The following is a 25,753-nucleotide window of genomic DNA, read 5'->3' on the forward strand; positions in this document are numbered from 1 at the left end:
GCGATTTCAAGGAGCACATGGGTGGGCAGGGACTTGACTCTGGTTCCCATGGTGCGCCCCAGACTCTGACAGGAGGAAGATTTTCATATACATTTTACTAATTTTCTTTCATCTCTAACACTTCTATTATAGAGAAAGGGGAAATAGCAATATTAAAATATTTCCTCTAATTAATTTCCTTTTAATGTGTACGAATTTCATGCACCGAGTCACTAGTTTAACAATGAGTGTCACTGAATGTTAACATAAATTACCTGTTTTTACGAAAAAGTAAGTACCTTTTCCACAACACAGACAACTGTGAGTGGGTGACACTGTCTGCCTTCTGCAGATCTCTGCTGTCTGACTCAGTGGAAGTCAGGGACACTCACATCTGTTCCATGCTCCGAGTGCTCTGACAGGTTAGTTAGGTGGAAGTGAGGAAGTCACCCACCTCGCAGAGATGCATAACCTTTGTGGGCACCTGCGAGTCATCTTGAGTGTGCCTGTGACATCAGGACTTGGTCGTTTGGACAGACTGCCTCATTGAGATTGTCCCCAGGTAGACATGTGCCGTAAACAATGTCTCACTTGGAAGCTGGATGTCATCACTGACCACACAAACCATCATTTATTTTCTTTCAAGTGACAGCCTCGCTTCATTTGTAAGAAAATATCTGGCAAGTACTCAAGACTGAACAACCAAATTCTATCTGTAAATCACTCTTTTAAGTAAAAATGGTATCCCCTGAAGAGCATGGTTAGTTCAGCTGGAACCCGGTCACAGGAAGTGTTCCTGGAGACGGTCACCACACATCACCAGGCAGCAAAGCTCTGTGTGCACACCCACGTGTCACACACGACATTAAAGAGAAGTGCACCTCCAGGGCAGAGACTCACATGCCAATAAAAGTAACAGCTGTCCTTCTTGTCAGGAATATTCCCAACTGAAACTGGCATTTTCCCTTTGAGCAGTTGGCGGTGAGGAACCGGCAACCTCCAATGCAATTGGTACCAGAGCCCGATACCTGCCTGGTAACCAACAGTAAGCATAGCCCCGAAATTGCTATTTCTAGGGCTTCAGCCCAGTAAAACAATAATAATAAATGTAATCAACCACAAATAAAAATGTGTGTCTAAGAATGTTCCACTCAAATGTTTCCTACTATGGAATAAAACATTCAACTTCCAACCATCCAGGACTTTTAAGTACTAGAATATTATGCAGCTATCACAATACCTTATGCTCTTATGCCAACACACATAAGAGGACAGGTACACATACACATTGTAGATCCTGCTTGAGAATCTCTACAAAACGTAATCTGTCCCTCTCAGTCACTGTGGTCTGGTGCGGGGATGAGGTGCTTTCCTTCCTTTTTTCTATCCTTTGGCATTGTCTAAATTTACATGGAGATGAGACATATTAACTTTAAAAAATTGGGGGAGGGGAGTGTTTTCCCATTAAATAAACTGCTCTTGGGGAAACAAATCAGTACAGTAAGTCTGGCTGAGCCCTGGAGGACTGTTCTATGGCAGGGCCACTGTAAGTGGCCAGAGGTGCAAAGCTCTGTCCCTGCACAACACAACACTCAGGAGGAGCGGGAAGAAGGCTGGCAATCACTCTCTCTGCCCCGGCTTCCCCCAAGGCTCCCCAGCCCAACAAGAGGAGGAGGGAGGCCTTTGGGGAGGAGGAAAGGCCAGCAGCTCACCATGGAGCCCAGCGAAGGAGGAGCTGGGGACAACAGGTGACACACTCACTGGGCCTGTGCAAAAAGAAATGCCTGTCTCCAAGTAGGCACAGAAGTGTCAGAAAACACTGTGTGTGTGTGTGTGTGTGTGTGTGTGTGTGTTTTAAAGACAAGAAATGCATTACTCTTAAATTTTTTAGCTTACAAACAAATGAAAATTTCAGAATGGAATATTTTCTTTTTAGCTTCCCCTGGATACAAATTATAACAAGTGTATCTGATGGGGACACAGACACAGTAGTGTGTGTTTTCTAAGCCGTGACAAAGGCTGATGTAACTTTAACTGCTAAGGAGTAACACAGTGGAAAGTGTGAAATCAGATGGCAGCTAACAAAAAAACCAACAGCTGTAGGAAGACAAAAATAACTTTGTGTATCCAAGGAATATTTCCAAACCTAAAGCACTCAGAAGACAATCTTGAACTTCAAACCCAAGTTTAGCCTTTGCAAAGTAAAAATTTAGCCACAGGTAGCTGAAAGAAACACAGCCCTGAGGCATCCCAAGAGAAAACTACTCCTGCCGCAGGTCACAATGTGAACGAAACCTGGAAAATCTCCACTACCCAACATCCAATACCAAAGGGGCTGAAGGATGAAAATTAAAAGCAAGAGAACAATAGCAATTTGGGTCTTTTCGTTTCAATGACATACAAGAACAACAATGTTTAATCTAAATAAAATAAATACATCCTATACTAAATAAATACAGTTCCTGGGAAACCTACTGCTATTGTGTACCTGCTGTGGCAGGAGCAGGGCAAGGCCAAGGTGTTCGTGTGTGCATACTACACATCCCTGCCCGCAACCCACCTGCCTCCTGGCTGCAGCCACTGAGCTGCAGATGCCTGTGCAGACAGTAATCAGGACTCCATGTGGCAGGCAGGCTGAGAGACAGTGGCCGCAGAGTCCCACATGAGTGGCAGGCAACTGCCAACGGATGGCAGCAACAGTGAACCTGAGCCAAGTCTGCCTATCCTTTCTTCTATAGAACACCATGTCGGCTGTTCTCAAATTTGTCATCCCCAGAGAGGTAGGCAAAGTGAATGGGGTACGGAAAAGGTGCCAAATGAGGAACACAATGACAGGAAGTGGAGCCAGAGGAGGAGAAACTGTAAATGTGGCTGCAACATCCTGATTGAAGATGAGTAAGATCTATACCAACCTGGACTGTTGCTCATACTTCCAGAGAAAATCTTGAAAAGTAAACTGGGTCCTCATCTACAAATGGAAAAGCGAGCCAGGTCCTTGTCAACAAATGGTGCTGGGACAACTGCGTACCCACAGGCAAGAAATGAAGTTGCGCCCTGACCTCGCACCATATACAAAAATTAACTCAAGATGGATCAGTGACCTAAAGAGAATTAAACTATGAACTCTTAGCAGAAAACAAAGGAAAATCTGCAAGACACTGAATTAGGCTATGAGTCTTTAGATGTGACATCAAAGGATAAGCAACAAAAGACTTCATCAATTTTAAAATTTTATAGACAGGGAACAAGCAACTTACAGAATGGGAGAAAATATTTACAAAGCATATAGGCAGAATATATGGAGAACTCCTACAACTCAACAACAAAAAACAAACAACCCAATGAAATATGAGCAAAGAACATGAATAGACATTTCTCTCAAAGGGACATACACATGCATGGCCAACAAGCCCATGGAAAGATGCTCAATTCATTAGTCATTACAGAAAAGCAATTCAGAAGCACAGACACCACCTCCTATTACTAGAATGCTATTATTTTTTCAAAGGGAAAATGACAAGTGTGGTGAGGATGTGTGCACTGCTGGTTGGACCGTAAACTGGTGCAGCCACTGTGGCCACAGCAGAGCAGTACATTAGAGTATATGCAACAACATGAATGAACCTTACAATGTTGTAGCAAGTGAAGCAAGCCAGTCACAGAAGGACAAATGTTGTATGATTCCACTTGTCTGAGATCCCTAGAATAGACAGATTCAGAGACAAGTAGACTGGGGGTCTGTAGGGTCTGAGAGGAGGGAGAAGTCAGGAGTTAGTGTTTCTGTTTCGGATAATGAAAAAGTTCTGGAAATAGATAGTGGTGATGATTACACAATATTGTGAATTATACTTAATGCCACCGAACTGTACACTTAAAAATGATTAAAATGGTAAATGTATGCTATTTATATTTTACCACAATAAAAGAGACACACAGAGAACAAAGAAATTGGTATACATGCTGGTAAACAGAAATAATATCCAAGTGTCCAAAAGAGTAAGAGATTGCCTCCCTAATTGACAGGGAATAATCTTCAAGATGCAAAAGTGAAAAGAGCAAGTGGCTGGGAAAAAGCACAGGGACAGTTTGTTGTTAGAACCCATGTGATTTCTCGAGAGTCCCAGGCCTTTCTATCGGGTATCCCAGACACGTTGGCACCTTGCAGCTCGGCTCCAGCCCCGGAGCACCACATCTATAGCACCTGAGGTTCTCAACAGCGACACGGGGCAGGTAAGCAGCTGCACGCCAACCCTGACCACACAGAAGACACTCCCGGCATGTTCTTAAACCCCCAACTCTAATCTTCTCCAGCCCTGTGAGTTCAACTCAAAGCATGAGATACAAAGTGAGACCACTTCAATCACTCAGGGTTCCCAGCTATCTGCACCTGTTTCTGGAGACAATGTGCTGAGACTGTAACGATTAACGAACGGCCTCCTGAACAACTGTTTCAAAGTCTGATACGCACAGCCCCCAGGAAGCCACAGAGGGGGCCAGCCCTGGCCTGCCCTTACCAGCTGGTGCTTCTGCCAGCACCCAGCTGAGCCTCACTGTCCCCTCCTTGAACAAAAGCTGCACCCATCCCATTAGATGAGCTGAGGGCATAAACGCGGTTGTCTTAGGCCTCATAACTACTGTCCCCTTCCTGCGGGGCCAGGGGCTACCATAGAGAGGTGGCATGTCTACCCTCCTACAGCAGAGGACACATGGTTCTAGACCAGCCGTGGGCAAACTACGGCCCGCGGGCCGGATCCGGCCCGGTTGAAATGAATAAAACTAAAAAAAAAAAGACCGTACCCTTTTATGTAATGATGTTTACTTTGATTTTATATTAGTTCACACAAACACTCCATCCATGCTTTTGTTCCGGCCCTCCGGTCCAGTTTAAGAACCCATTGTGGCCTTCGAGTCAAAAAGTTTGCCCACCCCTGGTCTAGACCCCTGCTCTGCTGCCTGCTGTGGAGCCCCAGGGCTCAGGGAGCAGGACTCAGCTCTGTTCCTCAACTGGAACAGGGCCGTCTCTGCTCAATTTTACACAAAGTTCACATTACAGATGCCTCCTACTTGTTTTTCACTTACAGGTTTTCCTTAAAATCATGGTCCTCACCACAGCTTATGTACACAGTAGAAACTAAAGATCCTGAAATCAGACCATCAGCTCAGCTCCCTGGCTAGAGCGGCATGGCCTTGAGGCTGCTGTTCCATCATGGGGTGTTCTGTGGGAACTGTGCCAGGTTTACAAGATGGGATTTGACATAACTCCCCCAAGTGCATCCTGTGCCCTGCAGATGCCTAGAAACTGAAGCAAGACTATAGAACCACTGGCCAAGTACAAGGGCATGGGCCAAATCTCATTTAGTTGCCCACCCCACTTCTGCCAGCCAGCATCCAACAGACCTCCCTCCCCTGGGTGCCTCTGCCCTACCTTCTTACTGCTTCTCCTGCACGCCCATCAGGGGCCGTCCATAGGGGCCCTTGAGACACATCCCTCAGCATCTGCCAGTTACTGCCTCCGGGACTATCGTCCCCTGCATCCATCTCAAATGTAAGCTCCTTGAGGACACTCTGGAAGCCATGATTTTTGCACCGTCCACCTTAGTGGGGCTCAATGACCATCTGCCAGCTGCCTGAGTCACCCATGAAAAAACTAGAGGCGCAAGCTGTTTCTCCTGGGAGGACCCAGGGAGAGCCAGGACACAGGGATGTTGTGTTCAGTTCCGTCCCAGCACACTAACAGTATCTGAGGGCTGTGCAGACAACAGTTCCCATTCCTGCCTCTTTTGATGACAAGGCGCCTCAGATGAAAACGGTTCTCCAAAAAAAAAAAAAGCCAGGACAAGTTCAGCCCAGATCCCAAGTGCCAATGACAAAGCCTTGAATGAGGATGACAGAGGCCACAGGGAGCTTGTGATCTGGGCAACGAGCAGCCTGTTAAACACCCCTGGGTTCCCAGGGCTGAAATCAGGTTCTAACGCTCTCACATGGGCCTTTCCACACCACTAGGGAAGACCCAGTGGAAAGAGGCAAACTTCATCTCAGTAAGAAGGGGATCTGGGGGAAGCAACATTTGCCTTTCAGTGAATAAATCACACCTGTGCCCAGCACCCTCCTGACAGATTGTGCGAGTGCGAAGTGATGCCCTGGGAGAAAGGGCTTTGTGGTGAACACAAGGCCCCTTCCCCTCCACTGCCCCGCCTGCAGCTCTGAGGGTGCCAGCGCTGGCTGAGCCTCAGGAGCGGTGGAGCTGGGCTTGGTGTTTATGTCTGATCCAGACAACGGAGGGTTTATGACGATTTACTGACGCAGAGCCCAGCCGCATGCCAGAAATTAACCAGGCAAGAGGATTCTTTTTAAGAAACCACTTGGCGACCGCTGCCGGCCTGAAAGGCGGAGGGTGTAAACTGAGCTTACTCCAGGCCCAGGGCCACCAGAGCAGCAGCACTCCCAGGACTCCCAGGCCACAGGGTCAAGCTTAGGCAGAGCTCACCAGAGGGAAATGAAGGTCCCCAGAACCGGGGCAGGGAGTCCAGTCCACCTCTAGCTGTATCTCTCCAAACAGAGACCCAGGCCCAGGCCACTCCAGAGGCTTATCCTGATGGTCAGAGTGGACCAGTGCCAGCTGGGCAGAACCTGCAGGAATGATGGGTGCCCCCAAACTCTGTCACCTGTTGCAAAAACCCCTTTCTTAAGAGCTGGGTTTTAAAGTTTACAATCACCAAAGGGAAAAAAGTTAAAGTACAGGAGTTTGACACTGGTCCCTTGTCACAGTAGGACTTGGAGGGTGGGATGTCTGCACCCTGCAGCGCAGGGGAGCAACTCTGCATGAGCTTCTCTTCCGCTGTCTTCTCCACACCTCTCCTCTCAGTGCTCTCCCATCTGTACGGCCTGGGCTCAGGACCACATCAGATGGGGACTATTTAGACCAGGCCAGCAGGTGGTTCCCAGCGGGAGTAGGGGAGGCTGCATGTGTGCAAACACCCTTACTTTGAGAAATGATGTCATAGCATTCTGGAATCTCAAACATAGAGGGGCACAGAGTATTCATATTTCTCAAAAAGGGCATGAGTCTGACCAGGTCAGCTACACTGAGACTTGCCTCATGCTCTCAGACCAGTCCTAGGCTACAGATGGTTCTAGATGCCTGTGATGATGACAGCAGCTGACATCCAGGGAACAGCCAGGCACTGGCTACATGCCACCTCAGTTACTCCTCACAACAACCCTACACGGTGCAACCTCTCGGTGCAGCCTCTTGAATCGTCACTTTTCAGATAAGGAAGCCAGCTCAGAGGGAGGGGCCCTGCTCACGTGAGGGTGAAGGGGGTCTGAGCTCAGACATCCACTTCCAGAGACTCAGGAGGAGAACAAAGGGAAGAACAAGGAAGGGCCCCAAGTGGCCCAACCTCCAGTTTTCCATAGGCACAGAGCCATGCCCAGGGGCCGAGCAGTCCTGACTCCTGATCCTGCACCCCTGACAGTCAGTGGTACCTCCCAGCTCACTTCCTGATCCTCACAGCTAGGACACCAAGCAGGGGCAATGGCAGCTACAGAACAGGTGTTCCTCCCACCCCAAGGTCTGCAGGACCGTAATCTGCTGAATGAAAAGGATGGCACACAGCTCTGCGGCTACACCTTCGCAGGGGTACCAACGAGAGGGCACCACCTCCATCTCGAACTACTGACCTGCCAACTGCTCCCTACTCCAGGACATGCTGACGGGCGACTGTGCAATAGTGGGGGGAGGGGGCTGCTACCAGCATCAGCACCTCCTAGACCAGTGATGGCGAACCTTTTGAGCTCGGCGTGTCAGCCTTTTGAAAAACCCTAACTTAACTCTGGTGCCATGTCACATATAGCAATTTTTTGATATTCGCAACCATAGTAAAACAAAGATGTACATTTTTGATATTTATTTTATATATTTAAATGCCATTTAACAAAGAAAAATCAACCAAAAAAATGAGTTCGTGTGTCACCTCTGACACGCGTGTCATAGGTTCACCATCAGTGCAATAGAACATAATAATGAAAGGGAATTAAGTGCCCGATGGTCTTAGGCGATCCCTGTGAAAGGGTCGTTCGACCCCCAAAAGGGTCGCGACCCACAGGTTGAGAACCGCTGTCCTACACCATAGGTGGGAGACCATGGGGAGGAAGGGGTCCACAGCCCGTCCTCTATAGGGCACCCAAGTCAGGGGAGGGGACATCATGCATGAGTGACAAGTGGCAGTGCTTTATTCTGCCTAGCTCCAAAGGCCTGAACAAGGACCCCTGGGGACCCTGCCAGCTGCCTGGACACAGATCTCAGTACCCATTCCAGGCAACCAGGGTTACAGGGGACTAGGCAGAACTGTCTGAGCCCTGACCCACCATGAACCCTGTGGAGTGACAAAGGCCATCTTGGGATAGTGTTATAGGTCAGCTAACCTTCACACGAGGTTTGTTTTATTATCTCTAAAGAGGACCAAATTCTAGAAAAACAAAGTACTGAAGTACTGTTTTACTGCAATGCTGAGATGGTCTTCTGTTCATAAAGCCTGGCTTCCTTAAAACTAAATAATCCATAATTCAATTTGCAAATAAAATTATAGTTCTTTATAAATTATTTAAATTAGCAATTATATGAATAAAATGCACTTCTAAATGTAATAGACCAAACCTGGTATTTATAACCTAATCATATAACATAAAATGCATTGGTTAGAAAACTAAAAAGTAAATTTTAATGTGGAAAAATAGTTCCCGCCCAAAGTCTCCCCCACCCCAATACTACCATTAAAGAAGAGAAGTTGTTTGCACCCCAACCCCAAATATAAAAATTCCTAGAATATGTATTGCCAATCTATGGCTTACTTCCAACCTTTCAGGATTTGGCTACTACTTGGATGTGAGGATCATGAAATCTCAGAGTCGAAAGGAACTAAGATATCATTTAATTCAGCCCCAGCTCAATGCATGACAAACTTGAGGCCAAGAGAGGCCTTGTGTCACATTCATGCTCCGCCCTGCCCCGCCCCATGCTGGAACCAAAGTTGGTACAGTCATGACATTAATACCATGAAAAGCAACGTCCTACAAATGACTTCTCAAGGTAACTCTGAAATGAATTCTTCATTCATATTGGGGGAAGAAAAAAAACAACTTAGTAAAAACCGAGGGGGAAAGGTGGGGAGGGCAGGAAGACAGGAAGGCGCTGAACAAGTGTGCCCTGCATTCAGACCTGGGAGGTTTGACCGTTTACAAGGTGCGACATAAATCACCTCGTAAACTATCTGAATAAAAGTGCTCTAAGAGCAGCTTGAAGCTGTAGGTATATTTCAGTCCACTTTCAAATACACCAGTAGGGATTTCATGGCCACAGAAAGATCAGCCAGGGACCCTGACACAAGAATGACATGAATGAGGGACAAACAAAATCACATCTCCACCATGACACTGGCAGCAGCCCTGGCACTGACAGGTACAGCTCACTTCCACTTTGGCTGTAGCTAACAACTGACAGCAGCTTGGTAAAATTATAAAACACACGTGCAAATGTGTGTACTACTAAGGCTGGAATCAGAGCGCTATGGAGGCAGCCAGGACTTGGGGCCCGTTCTCCCCACAGAGGCATTTGCTGACACCCAAGCCCCGGCCTGAATGGAGGGTGAGGAGCTGAGTCTGGGAACCTGAGCCAGATCCAGGACCTGCCACATGGAGAGGTCTGAGTAGATATGGAGCTTCCATACGGGGAATGAGGACAAGGAGAAGGCGGGCCCTCATAGACACTGAAATCAGACATTTCATTATAAAAATTCTAAATTTGCATGGGCTTAAAATAGCTTCAAATATACAAAAGTAAAAACTGACAGAAATAATACTAACCCACAATTACAACTGGGGATTTTTAAATACCATTCTCAGTAACTGATAGAAAAAGCAAACAATGAAATTGGTAAACAAATCTAAACATTGAGATTAACAAACTTCACATAATTGGAGAATTGACAAATCTTAACTAACATATTCTACTCAAATACACATAAAACATTTACAAAATTGACCATATAATGATAATGCAAAACTCAAAGAATTTTCAAGAACTGAAATTATATGTAATAAATAAAATGACCACAGTGAAATTATACTAGAAATCAATAACAAAAGCAAAATACTAAGAAATTCACAAATGGCTGAAATAAGAAAATACTTTTTCATGTAATGGGTCAAAAAAGAAATAAAAAAGGAAATCAGACATTATTCTAAACTGTATTATAAAGAAAATGACAATAAAAATGTATGTAATTCAGCTAAAGCTGTAGATAGGTGAAAAGCATAGCTTTAAGTGCATGTACCAATATTTCTTAGGAAAGTCTGAAAAAACTCAGTATTCTAAATATTTATTTCAATGAGTTTTTAAAAAGCAAAGTAAATCCAAATAATAAAAGAAAATAATAGCAGTAAAAGCAGAAATTGATTTATTTAAAAATCCAATAGAGAGAATCAACAAAACTAGACATGGTTCTTTAAAAACATTAATGTAATTATCATAGCAGGTCATGAAGGAAAAAAGAGGAAGAGCAAATAAATAATATAAAGTATGAAAAAGAAGATGTCAATATAACTCCCACAAACATTACAAAGATATGGAGAGGGCATTTAAACAATTTACGTTATAACATTTGAAAATTTAAAAGAAACGGAAAAATTTCTGAAAAAAAACTAAACACATGAAAACTGACACAAGAAAAAAATAGAAAATCTGAACACTTCGGGGTGTAATTTCTAAATCTTCCTACAAGGAAAACTCCCAGAATGGTTTCCCAATGAATTCTTACAAATATTTAAGAATGAAATAATATAAATCTCATATAAACTCTTCCAGAGAATCACACAAGAGCCAACACAACCTATAAGACCTGATAGGAAAAACTAGTTATTCATTTTTAAATGGCTACATAAATAATTAAAAAGAAGAGAAAACATACAACAGAGGCCATGTGGGCTCCACAAAGCCAAAAGTATTTACCATCTAACTCTTCAAAGAAAACTCTGTCAACCTTAGGAACAGAGAAAGAGGAAACGTCATCCCATGTAAAGGCCAGCATAACCTTAACATCAAAACCTCACAAGAATATTTCAAGAAAAGAAAATAGCAGGTCAATCTCACTCATGAATTTACATGAAAAAAAGTATGCCAAATGTAAGAAAGAAAATCCAGGAATATATAAGAACAACAATATATTAAAATCAAGTTAGAATTACTAAAAATTGTAAGATTGGTTAAACACTCAAAAATCAATCAAGAAAATTAATCATATGGCTCAAATAAAGGAGAAAAATCCTATGATTAATAGATGCAGAAAAAAATCTATTAAGTTGAACCCAATGGAAGTGCCATTTTGTACAAGAAATATCAAACATTTGCACTATCTTGTGGTTCAACCTAATATTTTAACACCTACTCATGAGAACAATCGGCAACCAAAGGATAGAAGAGATCTGCACTGACTGGATGAAGCCTATTTATAAGAAAGCTACAGCAGTTCCACACAGAATGATGAAATGCTGAGAATGTTCCTTGTGACAGTCTTGTTCAGCTGTCTACAGGTGTCCACTAGCACCAGCTTTGTTTAACATTTGATTGCAGGCCCTAGACAATGTAGTAAAGCAAGAAAAGGACATAAAGGTTTAAAAATTAGCACAAAAGAAATAAAACAAGTGCTAGCAATATACATTAAAACACCCAAAAGAATCCACAGTTAAGCTAGTATAATAATTAGCAAATTCTGCAAGCTGTCAAGAGACAAGAAGCTATCCAAAAGTTAATTATATTTCTAAATACAAGCACACAAACAAAAAATAAAAATTTTAAAGCAAAACAGTATTGAAAAAACTACCAAGTAAATCTATCCAAAGAAATGAAAGACCTCTACAATGCGATCTACAAAATGAACTGAAGAAATGAAAGAAGACCTAAACAAATAGACATATTCATGGATGGAAAGATTCTTATCAAATTCATTTTATGTGCAAATTGATACACTCCCTAAAGAGATCCCAGTGTTCTGATGAAATTGAAAAGCTGACTATAAAATTCACATGGAAATGCAAAGGGCTAAGAACCGAGACAACCTCTGAAATGGTCTGCAGTTGGAGGACCCACATTACCAGATATCATGACTAATTATAAAGCCACAGCTCGATGAGAGGGTGTTGCGCTGACACAAAAATAGACCCATAAACAATGGACAAGAATAAACGCCAGAGCAGACCCAGATACAGATACTTGACTTGTGACAAGGCAGCACTGTAGAGCAGTGGGGAAAGGATGAATTGTTCTAATAAGTACTGTTGGGCCAATTGAATATCCAAATGGGAAAAGTAACCCTCAGCTACTACGTCATACTGTGTTTTCTTAAAAAAATCAATTCCAGGTGGAACAGAAATCTAAATGTGAGTGGCAGAACAATGAAACTCCTGCAAAATAATAGAGTATCTCCATGACCTTCAAGGAGGCTTAAATAAAATGACCAAGAAATTGGACAATGTTAAAATTAAGAACTTCTGTTCACCAGAGAGCATCATTAAGAGAGTGAAGAGGCAACCCAGAGTCAGAGAGAAAACAACAAAAGGAATAACCAACAAAGGACTTATCCTTCATCCATATAAATAACTCCTCCAGTCAGTGAGAAAAATAAAGACAACCCATTTTTTTTAATGAAAAGGCTGGAACAGGTACTTCACCTAGCTGTTCAATTCAAGTGCAAAGAGATGCCCAATGTCTTTAGCAATCAGGGAAAGGCAGAGTGAACCACAGTGGCTACAATGACAAAGAATAACAGTACCAAGCATGGTGGGCGGAAGAGCCCTTAGGTCTCTCTCTGTCAGAGCATAAATGGGTACATTCAATGGGAAACCTATTGGGCACACACATGCCTCATTGAAAGAAATGTGTACTTATGCAGACCCAAGATACACATAAAAACGCTATAGTAGCATCAGATATACCCACCCAAACTAGAGGGCACCCAAAGTTCTCAATAACTGAACAAACAGACACGTCCACACGATGAACACCATACACCTATGGGAATGAACAATGGCTAGAAGCCATACCACCAGAAACTCACACAAGCGTACTGTTAAGTGAAGGAAGCCAGACAAAAAGACCAAGGATTTTAGGATTATATTCATATCAAGGTCAAAGACAGAAAAATTGAATATAACATGTTAACAGGGGTGGGCAAACTTTTGACTCGAGGACCACAATGGGTTCTTAAACTGGATGGGAGGGCTGGAACAAAAGCATGGATGGAGTGTTTGTGTGAACTAATATAAATTCAAAGTAAACATCATTACATAAAAGGGTACGGTCTTTTTTTTTTTTAGTTTTATTCATTTCAAACGGGCCGGATCCGGCCCACGGGTGTAGTTTGCCCACGGCTGTGTTAGAAGCTGGAAAGTGATTCCCAGGGCAGGATAGGTGGTGCAATACCTGAGAGGGAACATGCAGGGTTCTGGGGTCGGAATGCTCTGGTTCTTGACCTGCGCGGCTGTCATGAGCATGCCCTCCACGAGAAAGCACCAGGTGAACCCAGAGGGCTGTGTGTTCTGCCTGTTACACTTCCACAGAAAGTTCATGCAGGAAGGCAACGCTCACAGCAGCCGTTTACAGAACAGTAGTGGGAAGACTAGAAACAAACTGAGTGCCCACCAACAGTGATAGGTGTTAAATGAATGACATTACAGCAACACACAACCATGAGAAAGGATAAGACACTGCTTTTGCACCAATTTAGAATAATCTCCAAAGGAAAAGTTTCAAGAGCTAGGTGCTGAGCATCTCCGAGCGCCACTGTTGATGAACAGAATGAGCGAGCAGGAATAACTACAAGTTTCCTTTACGTGTCAGCTCAAATTTGATCAAGACTTTATTAAAAATCAAGTGGACAGCCGAAACCAGTTTGGCTCAGTGGATAGAGCGTCAGCCTGCGGACTGAGGGGTCCCAGGTTCGATTCCGGTCAGGGGCATGTACCTTGGTTGCGGGGCACATCCCCAGTGGGGAGTGTGCAGGAGGCAGCTGGTCGATGTTTCTCTCTCATCGATGTTTCTAACTCTCTATCTCTCTCCTTTCCTCTCTGTAAAAACTCAATAAAATATATTTAAAAAAAAAAATCAAGTGGACAGTACAGTGCTCACACATACCCAACCACCACCAACCTGCACCCAGTTCACATTTCTATAGTACATTAGTCACAATTAATGAACCAACACTGACATCTCATTATACTTCTTTCAGGTTTCCCTAGTTCCTCCCTCATGTTTTCCTCCTGTCCCAGGAGGCCAGCCAGGACCTCACACTGCCTCCTTGGCTACTCTGGGCTGTGACAGTTTCTCAGACTGTCTTTGTCGCTGTTGGCCTTGACAGTATTGAGGGGTTCAACAGGGATCGTAAAGGACAAGCTTCTCCTGGAATGTTATGTCTTTCTGGTCAGACTGGGCCTTGGGAAAAAAGACCACATAGGTAAAGAGCATTCTTATCATACAAGTGAAATTCATGGCCTACACTCAGCACACTGCCACTGTACTCCACTGCTGGTGCCAATCAGTGTCACACAACAGCCCCAGGGAGTGCAGCAAACAGCAATTCCCCAGTACTCACAATAAAAAAGCACCCCAGGAAGGCTGAAGTTGGAAACCAGCACCAGGCCGCTGGGCACAAAGGCCCTCCCTGCCTCCAGTATCCCCCACAGGAACTCATCTGAAGACAACCCAACCAGCTACCTCTTTTAACCAGAAGAAATCAGGACTCATGAGAGTAAACAAAATGAGACCTGAAATTGGCAGACAAGGAAGAAAACTCAAAAGCTTCCATCTCAATTACACATGGTGGTGATTAGCCACAAAGTCAGATGGCCACTGCTGGGTCTGACATTTCGTGGCTCTTCCTCTCCTCTGCACTCCCCTCCTGCTTCCAAGAAGTAGGATGAATTTAACAGTACATCCCAGATCCACCCAGAACCGGCTTCTGCTCCCACACACATGGCGACAGAGGGGACAGGATACACCCCCGGTGGCCCTGGTTGTGCGTAACAAGGCTTTCCAGGAACAGTGAGAGCCCAACAACAGGACAACTGCTTCAGCTGAGGGCTGCAGACCTGCCACTGAAGAATAAACAGGCAGCTTGGATCCAGCCCAAGCGGGACAAATGACAAATAAGGAGAACAAGGAACGTAGGCTTGTTTTTGGACACTGCTATGTCTGCACAGGGAGAAAAAGAAATGGAGGGAACCCCTCAGGTTTGTAATCGCAGGGGCTACGCTTAGTGAAAGAACCAGAGATGGGTCTGAGCACAGGCCTGGCATACAGAAGGACATGCCCACAACACTAATGGCCGTGGGGAAAGGTGTGGCTCAGCCCTGCCCACCAGCCAGGTGCCCAGGCTGCTCACAGAAAAGAGACCGGTGTCACAAAAGAGTAGAGTGAGATCCCAGCTCTCAGCCAGGGGATCCACGCCACCAACAGCATAGGTCTCACCTTGGTCCCCACGGGAACTGCTCTGAGACCTCCCAGGACACCTTACAGTCCAAAATTGGTGCATCCCAAGGGCCTGCCTGGCTTCCTCTCCCTCACACCCCTCTGCAAGGCCTGGCAGGCCACCTCTCCCATCACCATCTCCTCCCGCCATGTCCTCAGTCTGGCCACAGTCCCCACCTGGCTTCTTATAAGCAGTACCTGAACCACCTTTTATGTGACACCTTTCCAACCTCTGCAGAGCACCCCAAATTCTGTGTGACCCTCCACCCCCCTCCCAGTGTAAACATGGATTTGCTAACTCACTTGCTAATAAATAATAATGGCCCATTCAAGTTCAAAGTTTATTCATATTTGTTTTTTAAATCCCAAACTAAAATTTGATGTTCAAAATTTATATATCACTATATAAAATATGAGAAGATAACTTTGTATTATTTTTCTCAGACAGTTTTCTCAGTCTTCTGCAACTGTCATGGGACTTGCGTGGATTTTGACACATATATTTCTAGAGGCCCAGCGTGCACAAAACTGTGAGTAGCCCACTTCCACTTGCCTCAGCTGGCCGCCCTGCTCATCACCACTCCTGGCTCTCCAACGCTAGTAGTTCTCGGCCCGCCCTGCCCCCTGCCCGCTGTTTGGTCGTGATGGCATTACGGCATGACAACCATGGGACTTTTATGATATAGATAGAACTGACAAAGACCCTGTGTTCCATGGGAGTCCGAGCTCAGTCAACCCCACAAGATTTCATTAGTATCCAAGGCAAGAGTGAGACTCTGCCAGAGAGCATTTCACAAACCGCTGGTGGAAGGTTCTGGAGCAGGACTCGCACGTCAGGCATGGCCCAGTCTTGCAGTCCTTGCCCACCCTGAGCTTAGTTTCAGCTTCCCAGGAATACAGTTCTATTTCTAGCAAGAACGTGCATGTAGAATTGACTTGAAGGGTATCCAAAAAGATCCAAAAAGAACTGTGAAGGCATAGGAAACCTGTATTTAACAAAAACTTGTGAAAACTATGTATTTAGTTTACATAAAACCGGAAATGTAGAATCTCACTTGTAGAAACAATGGTAAAGAAGTTATTTTGATAAGTAATTTTAACCAATGTCACAAAATGAATATAGAAACTGATACAATAAGCTGCCTATCCACTTATGTCCAGGTGAAGACTTGGACCCAAATCCGTGCAGGTGAGAAGGAGCATGCCCAGCCAGCCAGGTGCAGTGGGCCAGGCCTGGTTACTCTGGATGCCCACTGCCTTCCAGCTGTAAAAGAATCTGGATTTTGACTGTAAATACAGGCCTCCCTATTTGGGACCCTCCTCCTTGTCCCCCGCAGCTCTCTCCCTCCCCAATGGAGACCTCTTGAGGGAAGAAGACAGATTACCTACTGGCCATACTGCTAACCTCTATCAAGCCCCAACACAGCGCCCCCTAAGGGCAAAACGAAAAGCCAGGTATCCTTCTGAAGGGCCAGGGCCTGTACAAGGCAACGTGGCCCCGCTCTTAGGAGGGAACCAGGCTGGGTTGAGAAACCCCAAGGACATTCCCTCAGTAGAGATGACATGGTCACACACAGAAACCAATGGACACAGGGCTGCCTCTGCCAAGTGGCTCACCCAGTGCTGCCCGTACCCATGATCCAGGTGAAGCCCATATATTTCAGACTGGAAACTGTTGAGAAATGCTACCAATGTTCTCTCAGGCAATTTAAGCAACTTGAGACAGACCCCAATTGCTCTTTTCTTCTCATAAGTAATACTGATGTTGGAAATAATATCCTTCAGCCAGAGAAGGCTTATCCCATCAGATCACAAAACTGCTGGAAAGGGCTCTTCAAAAACAAACAAGCAAAAAACCATCTCCTTAAGACCCCAATCATTGAGGCCACATCCATGCAAACAGGTCAACCAAGTCCACTCATAACAGGATGCACATACCTTCAAAGAAACATCCCCCTGGTTCTCATACATCTAGTCCTATAGCCCCATGGGGAGTTCAAGGAAAGCCAACAAGAACCAAAAAAGTTACCACTATGTCCAGGCCAGGGCAGCCGGGCCGTGTGAGTTTTATCCTGGACAGAGGTGCTGGCCAGCTGAGCATGGAGATGGGGCCCAGAGAGCTGTGCACCTGCCCACGAGTGAGCGCAATGGAAATCACCCGTAACTCCGAGCTGGAAGTTGCTGCAGTGCCCAGGGCACTTATCACCTGCCATGTGCTGCTGCTCCCCCACTTCATTTAATCTTTTCTTTACCATTATAATCCCCTAAATTTATCATGTTTTCATGAAATAAGCAAATAAAAGGATCTTGAGTGGAAGCACAATGAAAAGTTTCAACCCAAATCTCCCCAATGACTCTGTTTTGCCAGTCACCCAGTGAGCCCTTTCAGTCCCAACTTTCTAAAGATTGGCAAAGAGTCCAGGGAAAGTTCATAATATACTCAGGACACATCATAAACAGTACAAAAACCAAGGAGTTCATCAGCAAAACCAAAAAACGGGCACAGTGCAGGGAGCAGGGGACGAGGGGCCCACAATCCCTTCTCCACACCTACAGGGCCATGGGACCACATCTACCTAGGTGGCAGCAGCCTTCCCTGCTCACGACCCCTGTCCCCCGACATCCACCCTCCACTCCCAATCTCCTTCTTCTGCCACACCAGGCTCTCACCTCTAGGGCCCTGGGCCCAGCCCTCCATCCCCGACCCAGGCAGGCGAACTCCTGCTCTGCTTCCTAGACTCAGCTCACCTGTCTCCTTGCCTCTCCCCCCTCACCTCATGAACCACACTGTACCAAGGGCCCTGAAGCCTCTGCCTGGCCTGAGAGCTCCATGCACGCCGGTAGGACCAACTCCTAAGTGGGCCCAGGGCACCCTGCATCTGCCAGCAGGGGGGCTCATGTCCCTCAAGGACAGATGACTAATTCTGGTTCTAGGTTGGCCTTTGATTGGCTAAGCACTGGATAGCAGTAATTACTGATTTATTTAGCTATAAAATGAGAATAATGGCATTGGAGCTCCCTATACAACGAATCATGCAAAACAAATGAAATAACTGTAGAGCACAACCCAGAACAAAGCCACTACTCATTATGGCCTAAAAGCACAGCAGGTTTTGACTTGGAGTAAGCACATAACCAACACAAACGTATTACTACTACAAGTTTTAAACACCTACGGTAAAACAGAGCCCAAACTGCGCCAGCACTCCCTGCTGGAGCCCAGCATTGGGAGGGGGAGGCACACCTGCACACCTGTCTGCTTTGACTGCCCACTGCCAGGCGCCCCAATTATAGCTTCTGGTTCCGGCACCAAGCTGCACTCAATGGTCTCTGATGCTGAGTTTGTATGTCAAATCCATCCGGGAACTCATTCTTAAATCTCAATGTCATTAATCACCCAACATTCAGCATCTCAGAACTCAGAAATTTGCATTTCCACAATGGTGGCTTTGAAAAAAAGGGGCATAAATGCAAATGCTCCACAAACTGTATAAGGATTTCAGAGAATTGCCAAAACAAACCATCAATGCTCTATTGACAGTGAATGTTCTGAGCTCTTCATAACGACTGAAGATTTGTGGTTTTTTAAAGACAAAACACAATTTGAGGATTAAAAAAGAAGCAGGTTGAAAGAGAAGTCATTCTGTCTCCGTGATTTCCAGAACAAATCCTGACTGATTAAATTCCCAGAGCGTGGATGTTGTGGAGAATCGAGGAGTGACAGCTTAAGCTGCAAATGGGCCCTTGGGCTCCTCAACAGCCTAGAGGGCCTGGGGCGGGAAGGCTCAGGGGCATTTCTGAAACCCTTCCATCAGGCACAGAAGGAAGCCTCACAAGAGGCTCAGAGCCCTACTGTCCCAACAGTTCAATCCTTCCGATCAGTCTTCCCTCCAACACACCTACATGCAGCCCATGTCAGTGACTGTTCTACCGTCTCTGTATCCTCGGGGCCCAGCCCCACTCCTGCCAGGAACCCTCCAGCTCTCAGGTTAGTCACTTCTCTCAACCAGGGCCTCACTAGGTCCAGAACCTGCCTATTATCTGCAGCTTAGAATTGATGTCTTCTCTATGTTAAATGCAGGTCCTCAAAATTCATTTTCTCTCTTTAAAGTCCTTAATACTTTGTAGTATCCTGGAACAGTCTGTCATTGCAAAGCACAATCTAAGTGACATAAAAATGTTTCTTTTTAAGAAAACATATTCTAAAATATACTAACCTTGGTGGCCAAACTGGTTGCAATGAACAGACTCAAAATCAAGCACAAGAAGACAGGAGTACAAAGACTGAGGCAGCCAGCCCAGCGCAGGGCAGAGCCTCCCCGAGGAAGACCTCCAGATGAAAACTTTAGTATGATCTAAAGAAATCAAACCACATCAAGACTCAACTAAGCTATTGCTGACAAGACTTTTTAGCTGCTTTTGTGCAGAGGGGATATTTCAGGCTCAACAGAATATTAAGAAACCAAAGAATGGTCCAAATTAAAACACTGATCTTAAGTATACAAGTTTCCCTTAAAATAATTACTTGCTTATAACTAAACACTGTTACACACCTCTTCCCGAGATGCAGGGGGAGATAGAACACTTGAGTTTCCCAATTCCATCCTGCTCAACCAGTTTCCTATCAAGGGTCAAGTCTGCATGACTACACACAGGTCCGTAACGCCCTCCGGTATGAGCCTTGTGACTGACAAGTGTTTCTTCAGGCAGAAATGGTGCGAAGGGTGGGGGGCAGGTGGTGTTAGAAAGCTGCAGAGGGACAGTTCTCAGTAAGCCAGCCAGGCTCCCACGTCCCAGCACACTGCTCACAGGCCAGCCAGCAGTCTACATGGGAGTGGAACAAAGGCGGGGTAGGAAAGGGAGCCTTGGCTTGTCCCGAGGACAGGCCCACACGGGTCAAGTTCCCTCCCTCTCACTCGGGATGCCTTGTCCAGGCAGGGGCCCTGTGTCCTATACGTCCATCCTGATCTGTTCCAGCACATCCCAACAGGCAAAGGTTTGGAACATGGAATGAGGCAAAAGCACCATATTTCAGAACCTCGTCCCACTGTTCTTACTGTCAAAGAGGAGTTGTTTGAGGCTAAATCAATTCAGGCCCTTTCCGCAGGCTGCTCCCATCAGTACAAACACTGATTCAGAGCAATAAAACCAGCAGTGAGCAGTTTTACGTCAGAGAACCAGAGCCCAGCTCTGGCGGCGTTCATAAAGAACAGCAATAAAACCCTACTGCATGCCTCACCCACCAGAGGGAGTTTGAAGGGAAAACAGGAGAGAAAAAATCAAGCACTTCAAATAAAAAGGTCATTTTATCATCAGGGCAAAGGCGAGTTGCACTGCAAGTGTGAGTGAGGAGACAACAGCAAGGGCCCCAGGGGACAGTGAGGGCCCCAGGGGACAGTGAGGGCCCCAAGGAAGAGTGAAGGCCTCAGGGGACAGTAAAGGTGAAAGCCCAAGGGATAGTGAGGGCCCCAGGAAAAAAAAAAAAGAGTGGAGACTGGGGAACAGTGAAGGCCCCAGGGGACAATGAGGGGGGAGCAGTGAGGGCCCCAGGGAAGAGGGCTCTGGGGGACAGTGAGGGCTCCAGGGGGCAAGGCAGAGCAGGTCACAGCCAGACAGAAGCCACTTGGATTATGAGGGAGGCGAGAGGCCCACATCAGGGAGGCTGCGCAGTGCAGGTCCATGGGAATGAGAGAGACAGTCTCCTCCTTGGGTTGAAGAAACTTCCCATTCAAAATAGCAAACTGAATAAGTGAGTATTCATTATATCTCTTCCTCCCAAATCCACTAAATATAAACAGAAATATAAAAGGATATATAGCAATGCTAGACAGTGGGGAATAGCTCAGCTGACCAAAACTTGGAGGAATTTCCAAGAAAATATAAATCTGATGGGATCAAAGTGACAGGAAAACAATCTCTAGTGATCAACCCACCACATGGCAAGACAGACAACAGCCCCACACACAGGGAGGGTGCAGGTCCAAGCCCAGCCCAGCCCAGCCCCCTGCAGCGAGGCCAGCGCTGTTTGTGGTCCCTTGCTGCAACTCCAGGGGCTGCTCTGGGAGGAAAGGTGGCTCCTGAAGGACACCTGAGCACTGCAGAGAGCAGGAGTACCCAAGAGCTTAGGCCCCGAGCATGCCACCACCACTGACAGAGGAGGCTCAGCCTCCAAGGAAGCCCTGCCCTCACCAGCTCCAGCCCCTCTTCCATCTTCAGTCTCCAACCCCAGGAGGGACAGAGACCACAGGAGTCAGCTGGTGGCAACAACACACAAGGCCAGACAGGACAGTAATTGCGATAACCCACATATAAAAGCAGACTCTCAGGGGAGAGAAAGCCAGCGCAGCACTCTTCTCCTCCCTGAGACAAGCCTAAAGAGAAGGAAGGCTTGGGAGGTTATGATAAGTTATGATAAGCGGGTGGGGAGATGTTGTTCAACCCAAGAAACCAAGGGCAGAAACGCTTTCAGGAAATTCAATTAACTTCTTGGCAAAGACACAGGTAACAAAGAGAAATACATTGTATTTTATTTAGACACCTGGGTTACCAAGAGATAAGATGACAGGTTCTAGAGTTAACTGAGAATAAACTTAACGTTTTAAACGTGCACACCCACCATGCCCACTGACGGAATAATTCTGCCTCTTGGAATTGATCCAGTGCAGATAGATGCTTATAGAAGTGCAAGTACAAACTATACATATAATTGTCCAATGCCAGTTTTGGGCTGCTATAAATAGTGCTGCAACCTCATAAATATTCATCTACAAGCTATCAAAATAAGTTAGATTTATATACATACTGACATCGAAAAGTGCTCATAATACATTAAGATGGAAAAAAAAAATAACACAGAAGCCCACAGATGGGATGACTGCACGCCACTGAAATACCTGTATGCAGCCCCTGTGCTCAGACATGGGAAGGAGGCCCAGCTCCCTTATGGGGAGGGAGAGCTGGGCACCCCTCAAGGTCTGCTTGACACACTTCGATCCAGATGCTTAAATTTGTTTTACACATTTTATCAATCAATACATGAATAATTTATATCAATAAAGCCTTCCTATCTAAATATAACTGGGAATCCTAGCCTCCAGAGTTTCAGACAACTCCAGTCTGGCCAAGGGAGGGAGGGTGTGTGCAGGTTCTGGGCCGTCCCAGAGGCACAGACCTGGATTCCCCAGCCCCACTGACAGGGGTGTGGGTGCCTGAGGATGCTCAGCTCTGTCCGGTGGCCACTGCCACCCCTCCCACATGGACACAAGACAGACTGCTGTAAGTGCTCTTACAGGCCATGTAGCTGGGAGTGGCAGCAAGCAGGACTCAGGCTTGCATCAGGCAACTACACTGGGACTTGTCCTAACAGTGGGTGCCCACAACACATTTCTGAAGCCAAGGGCACACGAGCATGGTTCCCAGTCCTGTTCAGCCACTTACTAACTATGACCCTGAACAAGGCACCCCTTCCCTACAGGATGAGATTTTCAGGGCATTGTGAAGACTGAATCATGTGACATGCTTAGTGCAGGGCCTAATAAAACACACTCCAGCAGCAGGGCCCGGTCACAGAATCACCCCCACCCCCCGAGCCCCAGGAACAAAGAAACTGGGTGAGAAATTAACTCTCCAAATCACAAACTGACCTTTGAACCCCACCTCGCTAAAGCAACGTTCTTGTCTCCTGATGTCTAGGACACACGTCTGCCACTCAAGTCAGTGTGCAAATCAGCAAAGGCAGGGCCTGAGTCTCCGGAGGGCTCTACAGTGTGTCTTTCCCAAGGACAATTTACTCTGCACCGGGTGCTGTCAGACCACCAGGGGCCACAGTCTACCGCCCAGTGACACATTGTAGTTGCAGTGACTTCCTTTCTGCCCAGGACAGCCCACAGCCCCTTACCTGGGTGGCTTTGGGAGCTCATCGCTAGCACCGTCTACTCCTCTTCGCAACTCAATGGCTCGAAACTTCCACGGACACAATGCTGCACAGAGCTCCAGAGTCCCGCCAACACATCCAAATTCAGCAGCGGGCGGGGGCCACAGCCACAGCCACGTCAATGCTGGGCGGTCCACAGCAACGTGTCCACCAGCTCAGGGGAGGACCTGCATGGTGAGACAGAAATAGGCCAGTCAGGAGGCGACCCAAGGAAACCCGGATATGTTTTCATCATTTCACCGCCAACTGGTAAAACAATTCATCTGGATGTTTCTGCTGACAGGAAGCACTGGGGCTGTTAGTAAACACATGTGAACATGAGTGAAATGATCCGCAGGGAAGCGTTTCTAACCGGTGCACCACGGGTGGAGAATGTGTCTCAGGGAGTCACTCTGGCCCATTCCCACCAGTTTCCACGTGTGCATACTCCCGTCCAGCCCACATCCACACACACACCAAATCTCACCTAGCTGCAACCTGAGTCCCAGTCTGCAGTAAGCCCTCCTCACTTAAATCATCCCCCACGTTTCCACCTCCACAATTACCATTTCCTCAGCTGATTTCCATTTTCTCATTATAAAAGTAGCATGCACTCATCACAGGAAAGTATTTAAAGTCACCCATGATGCCATCACAGAGGCAGACATTTGGTAATATCCTGACATGCTTTCCTTTGCCTTTTGCCCACACTGCCAGCTCCCAGCCTCATCTCCTACTATCTGTGCTGACATTACAGCCAGTTTTACAGTGTCCATACCACTCCTGGCAGCACGAATTGGAAGGCTTTGTGACAGAGCTGCCCCTCCCCCATGCCAGGTAGGTGGCATGTGACTGGGCCAGCTCATCAAACCCTCTCCCCAAGACCAGACTTGCCCACAGGTCAGTCACTGGACAGAGAGCCTGAGACAAGTCTAGGAACTCCCACCACCAAGCCCCTGCTCTGGGCAGAGGCATCATGAGGGGCTTCTTGAACTTGGCGATGAGCAGATATTGCATTTATCATCAGAATATAGAAATACACTGAAAAAATGGTAATTCTGAAAATTCTCCTATTGACTCTGGCTGTAGGCCCTTCTGGGGCCTCTGTCATTTCTTCCTTTGCTAGGATGACAAATTCCTGCTCTTGATTAAATTACTCAAGGGCAGTCTTTTCCTATGCCTTATAACCAAAGAATCCCAGCCAACACAACATGGAAGGGATCCCTCTCCGAGATTGCTCTTTAGGTGGTTTCCAAGGACATGGATCTGTAACTCTGTGGTTAATATCTAATATCTTTATATTATGGTTCTGTATCTGGTTATTTCCCTATGAAACACAATGACATATTTTCCTCAGGTTCAGAATTTTTATTCATCTCTTGGTCAGAAATAACATCATTTTCTTAAAGGCAATGTAGATGGTATGTTTTGCAAACCCTTAATAAACCTTAGGTGGTTCTGTATCCTTCACACAAGTCACACCTTGGCTGGGTATAAAAGTCTTAGCTCACAGACATTTTTGGCTGAAAATCTGCAGACATTGCCCCAACCTTCACATTGCAGAAAATTCCATCAGCTGAATAGTGTTTCCTTCTCAGGGAGCCCCTGGGGGCAGAGTTATGGTGGTGGTGGTGTTGCTATTGTTACTTTATTCTGTCTGGATTCAGCTAGAATTATATTTTTAATCTTGAAATTAAAAAATGTTTTCAGAAGATATATGGTAAGAGTCTCCTTTCATTTATTTTGCTCCAAACATGAACTATTCCATACATATTGGTCTTTCTGCTCAGGAAATGCTCTTCAAGGATCCCTCTACATTTGGCTGGACTCACTCCATCACCACAGGCACGTCTGCTGTTTATTCTCATGCCCAGGCATCTTCTCAAGGGTGTTCTCTGCTATTAACGTCACTGCTATTTTTCATGTGATCAGTTGTACTCCTATAGCTTCTACTATGGATTTTAACTAAACCATTTGTTTCCAACCATTTCCCTTTACAACTCATCCATTATCTTGTCCTCTCTGTGCATTCACTCTTAATGACCTTCTGCTCCAGTTTGTGGAGTCACATCTTCTCCCAGCCAGTCTTTTGAAATTTGTCTTCTGATTTTAACCATAAATCATTTTTAAAGGTAAGTTCGCCTTCTGCATTTCAGTGTAATTCCCTCTCCCCATAGCCTGGGACACCTTGCTGAGGTCCATAGTGTTGGTTCTTTCTGTTTATTTATCCTCAAATATGAACAGCTCTACCCAGAGCTGGGTTTTGCCCAAACTCTGTGCAGACCTGCTCCTACCCCAGTGTCCACCACAAGGTTGGCTAAGCACCTTCTCAGGGCTCTGCA

The 25,753-nt window shown here is 45.9% G+C and overlaps 1 protein-coding gene across 10 annotated transcripts in view; it reads right to left on the reverse strand.

Moving 5' to 3' along the window:
* HDAC4 (histone deacetylase 4) overlaps window positions 1-23,603 on the reverse strand; it is a 201,353-nt gene extending 177,750 nt beyond the window's left edge. For all 10 annotated transcript variants that reach the window (XM_015561928.1, XM_015561929.1, XM_015561923.1 and 7 more), the window contains exon 1: window positions 23,397-23,603. In XM_015561928.1, coding sequence (XP_015417414.1) covers window positions 23,397-23,418 — 22 coding nt within the window. In that variant the 5' untranslated portion in view covers window positions 23,419-23,603. The remainder of the gene's footprint in view (window positions 1-23,396) is intronic.
* Between the last annotated feature and the right edge of the window lie 2,150 nt (window positions 23,604-25,753).

Source organism: Myotis davidii, unplaced genomic scaffold, assembly GCF_000327345.1.
Source record: "Myotis davidii unplaced genomic scaffold, ASM32734v1 scaffold370, whole genome shotgun sequence".
Classification (NCBI taxonomy): Eukaryota; Metazoa; Chordata; class Mammalia; order Chiroptera; family Vespertilionidae; genus Myotis; species Myotis davidii.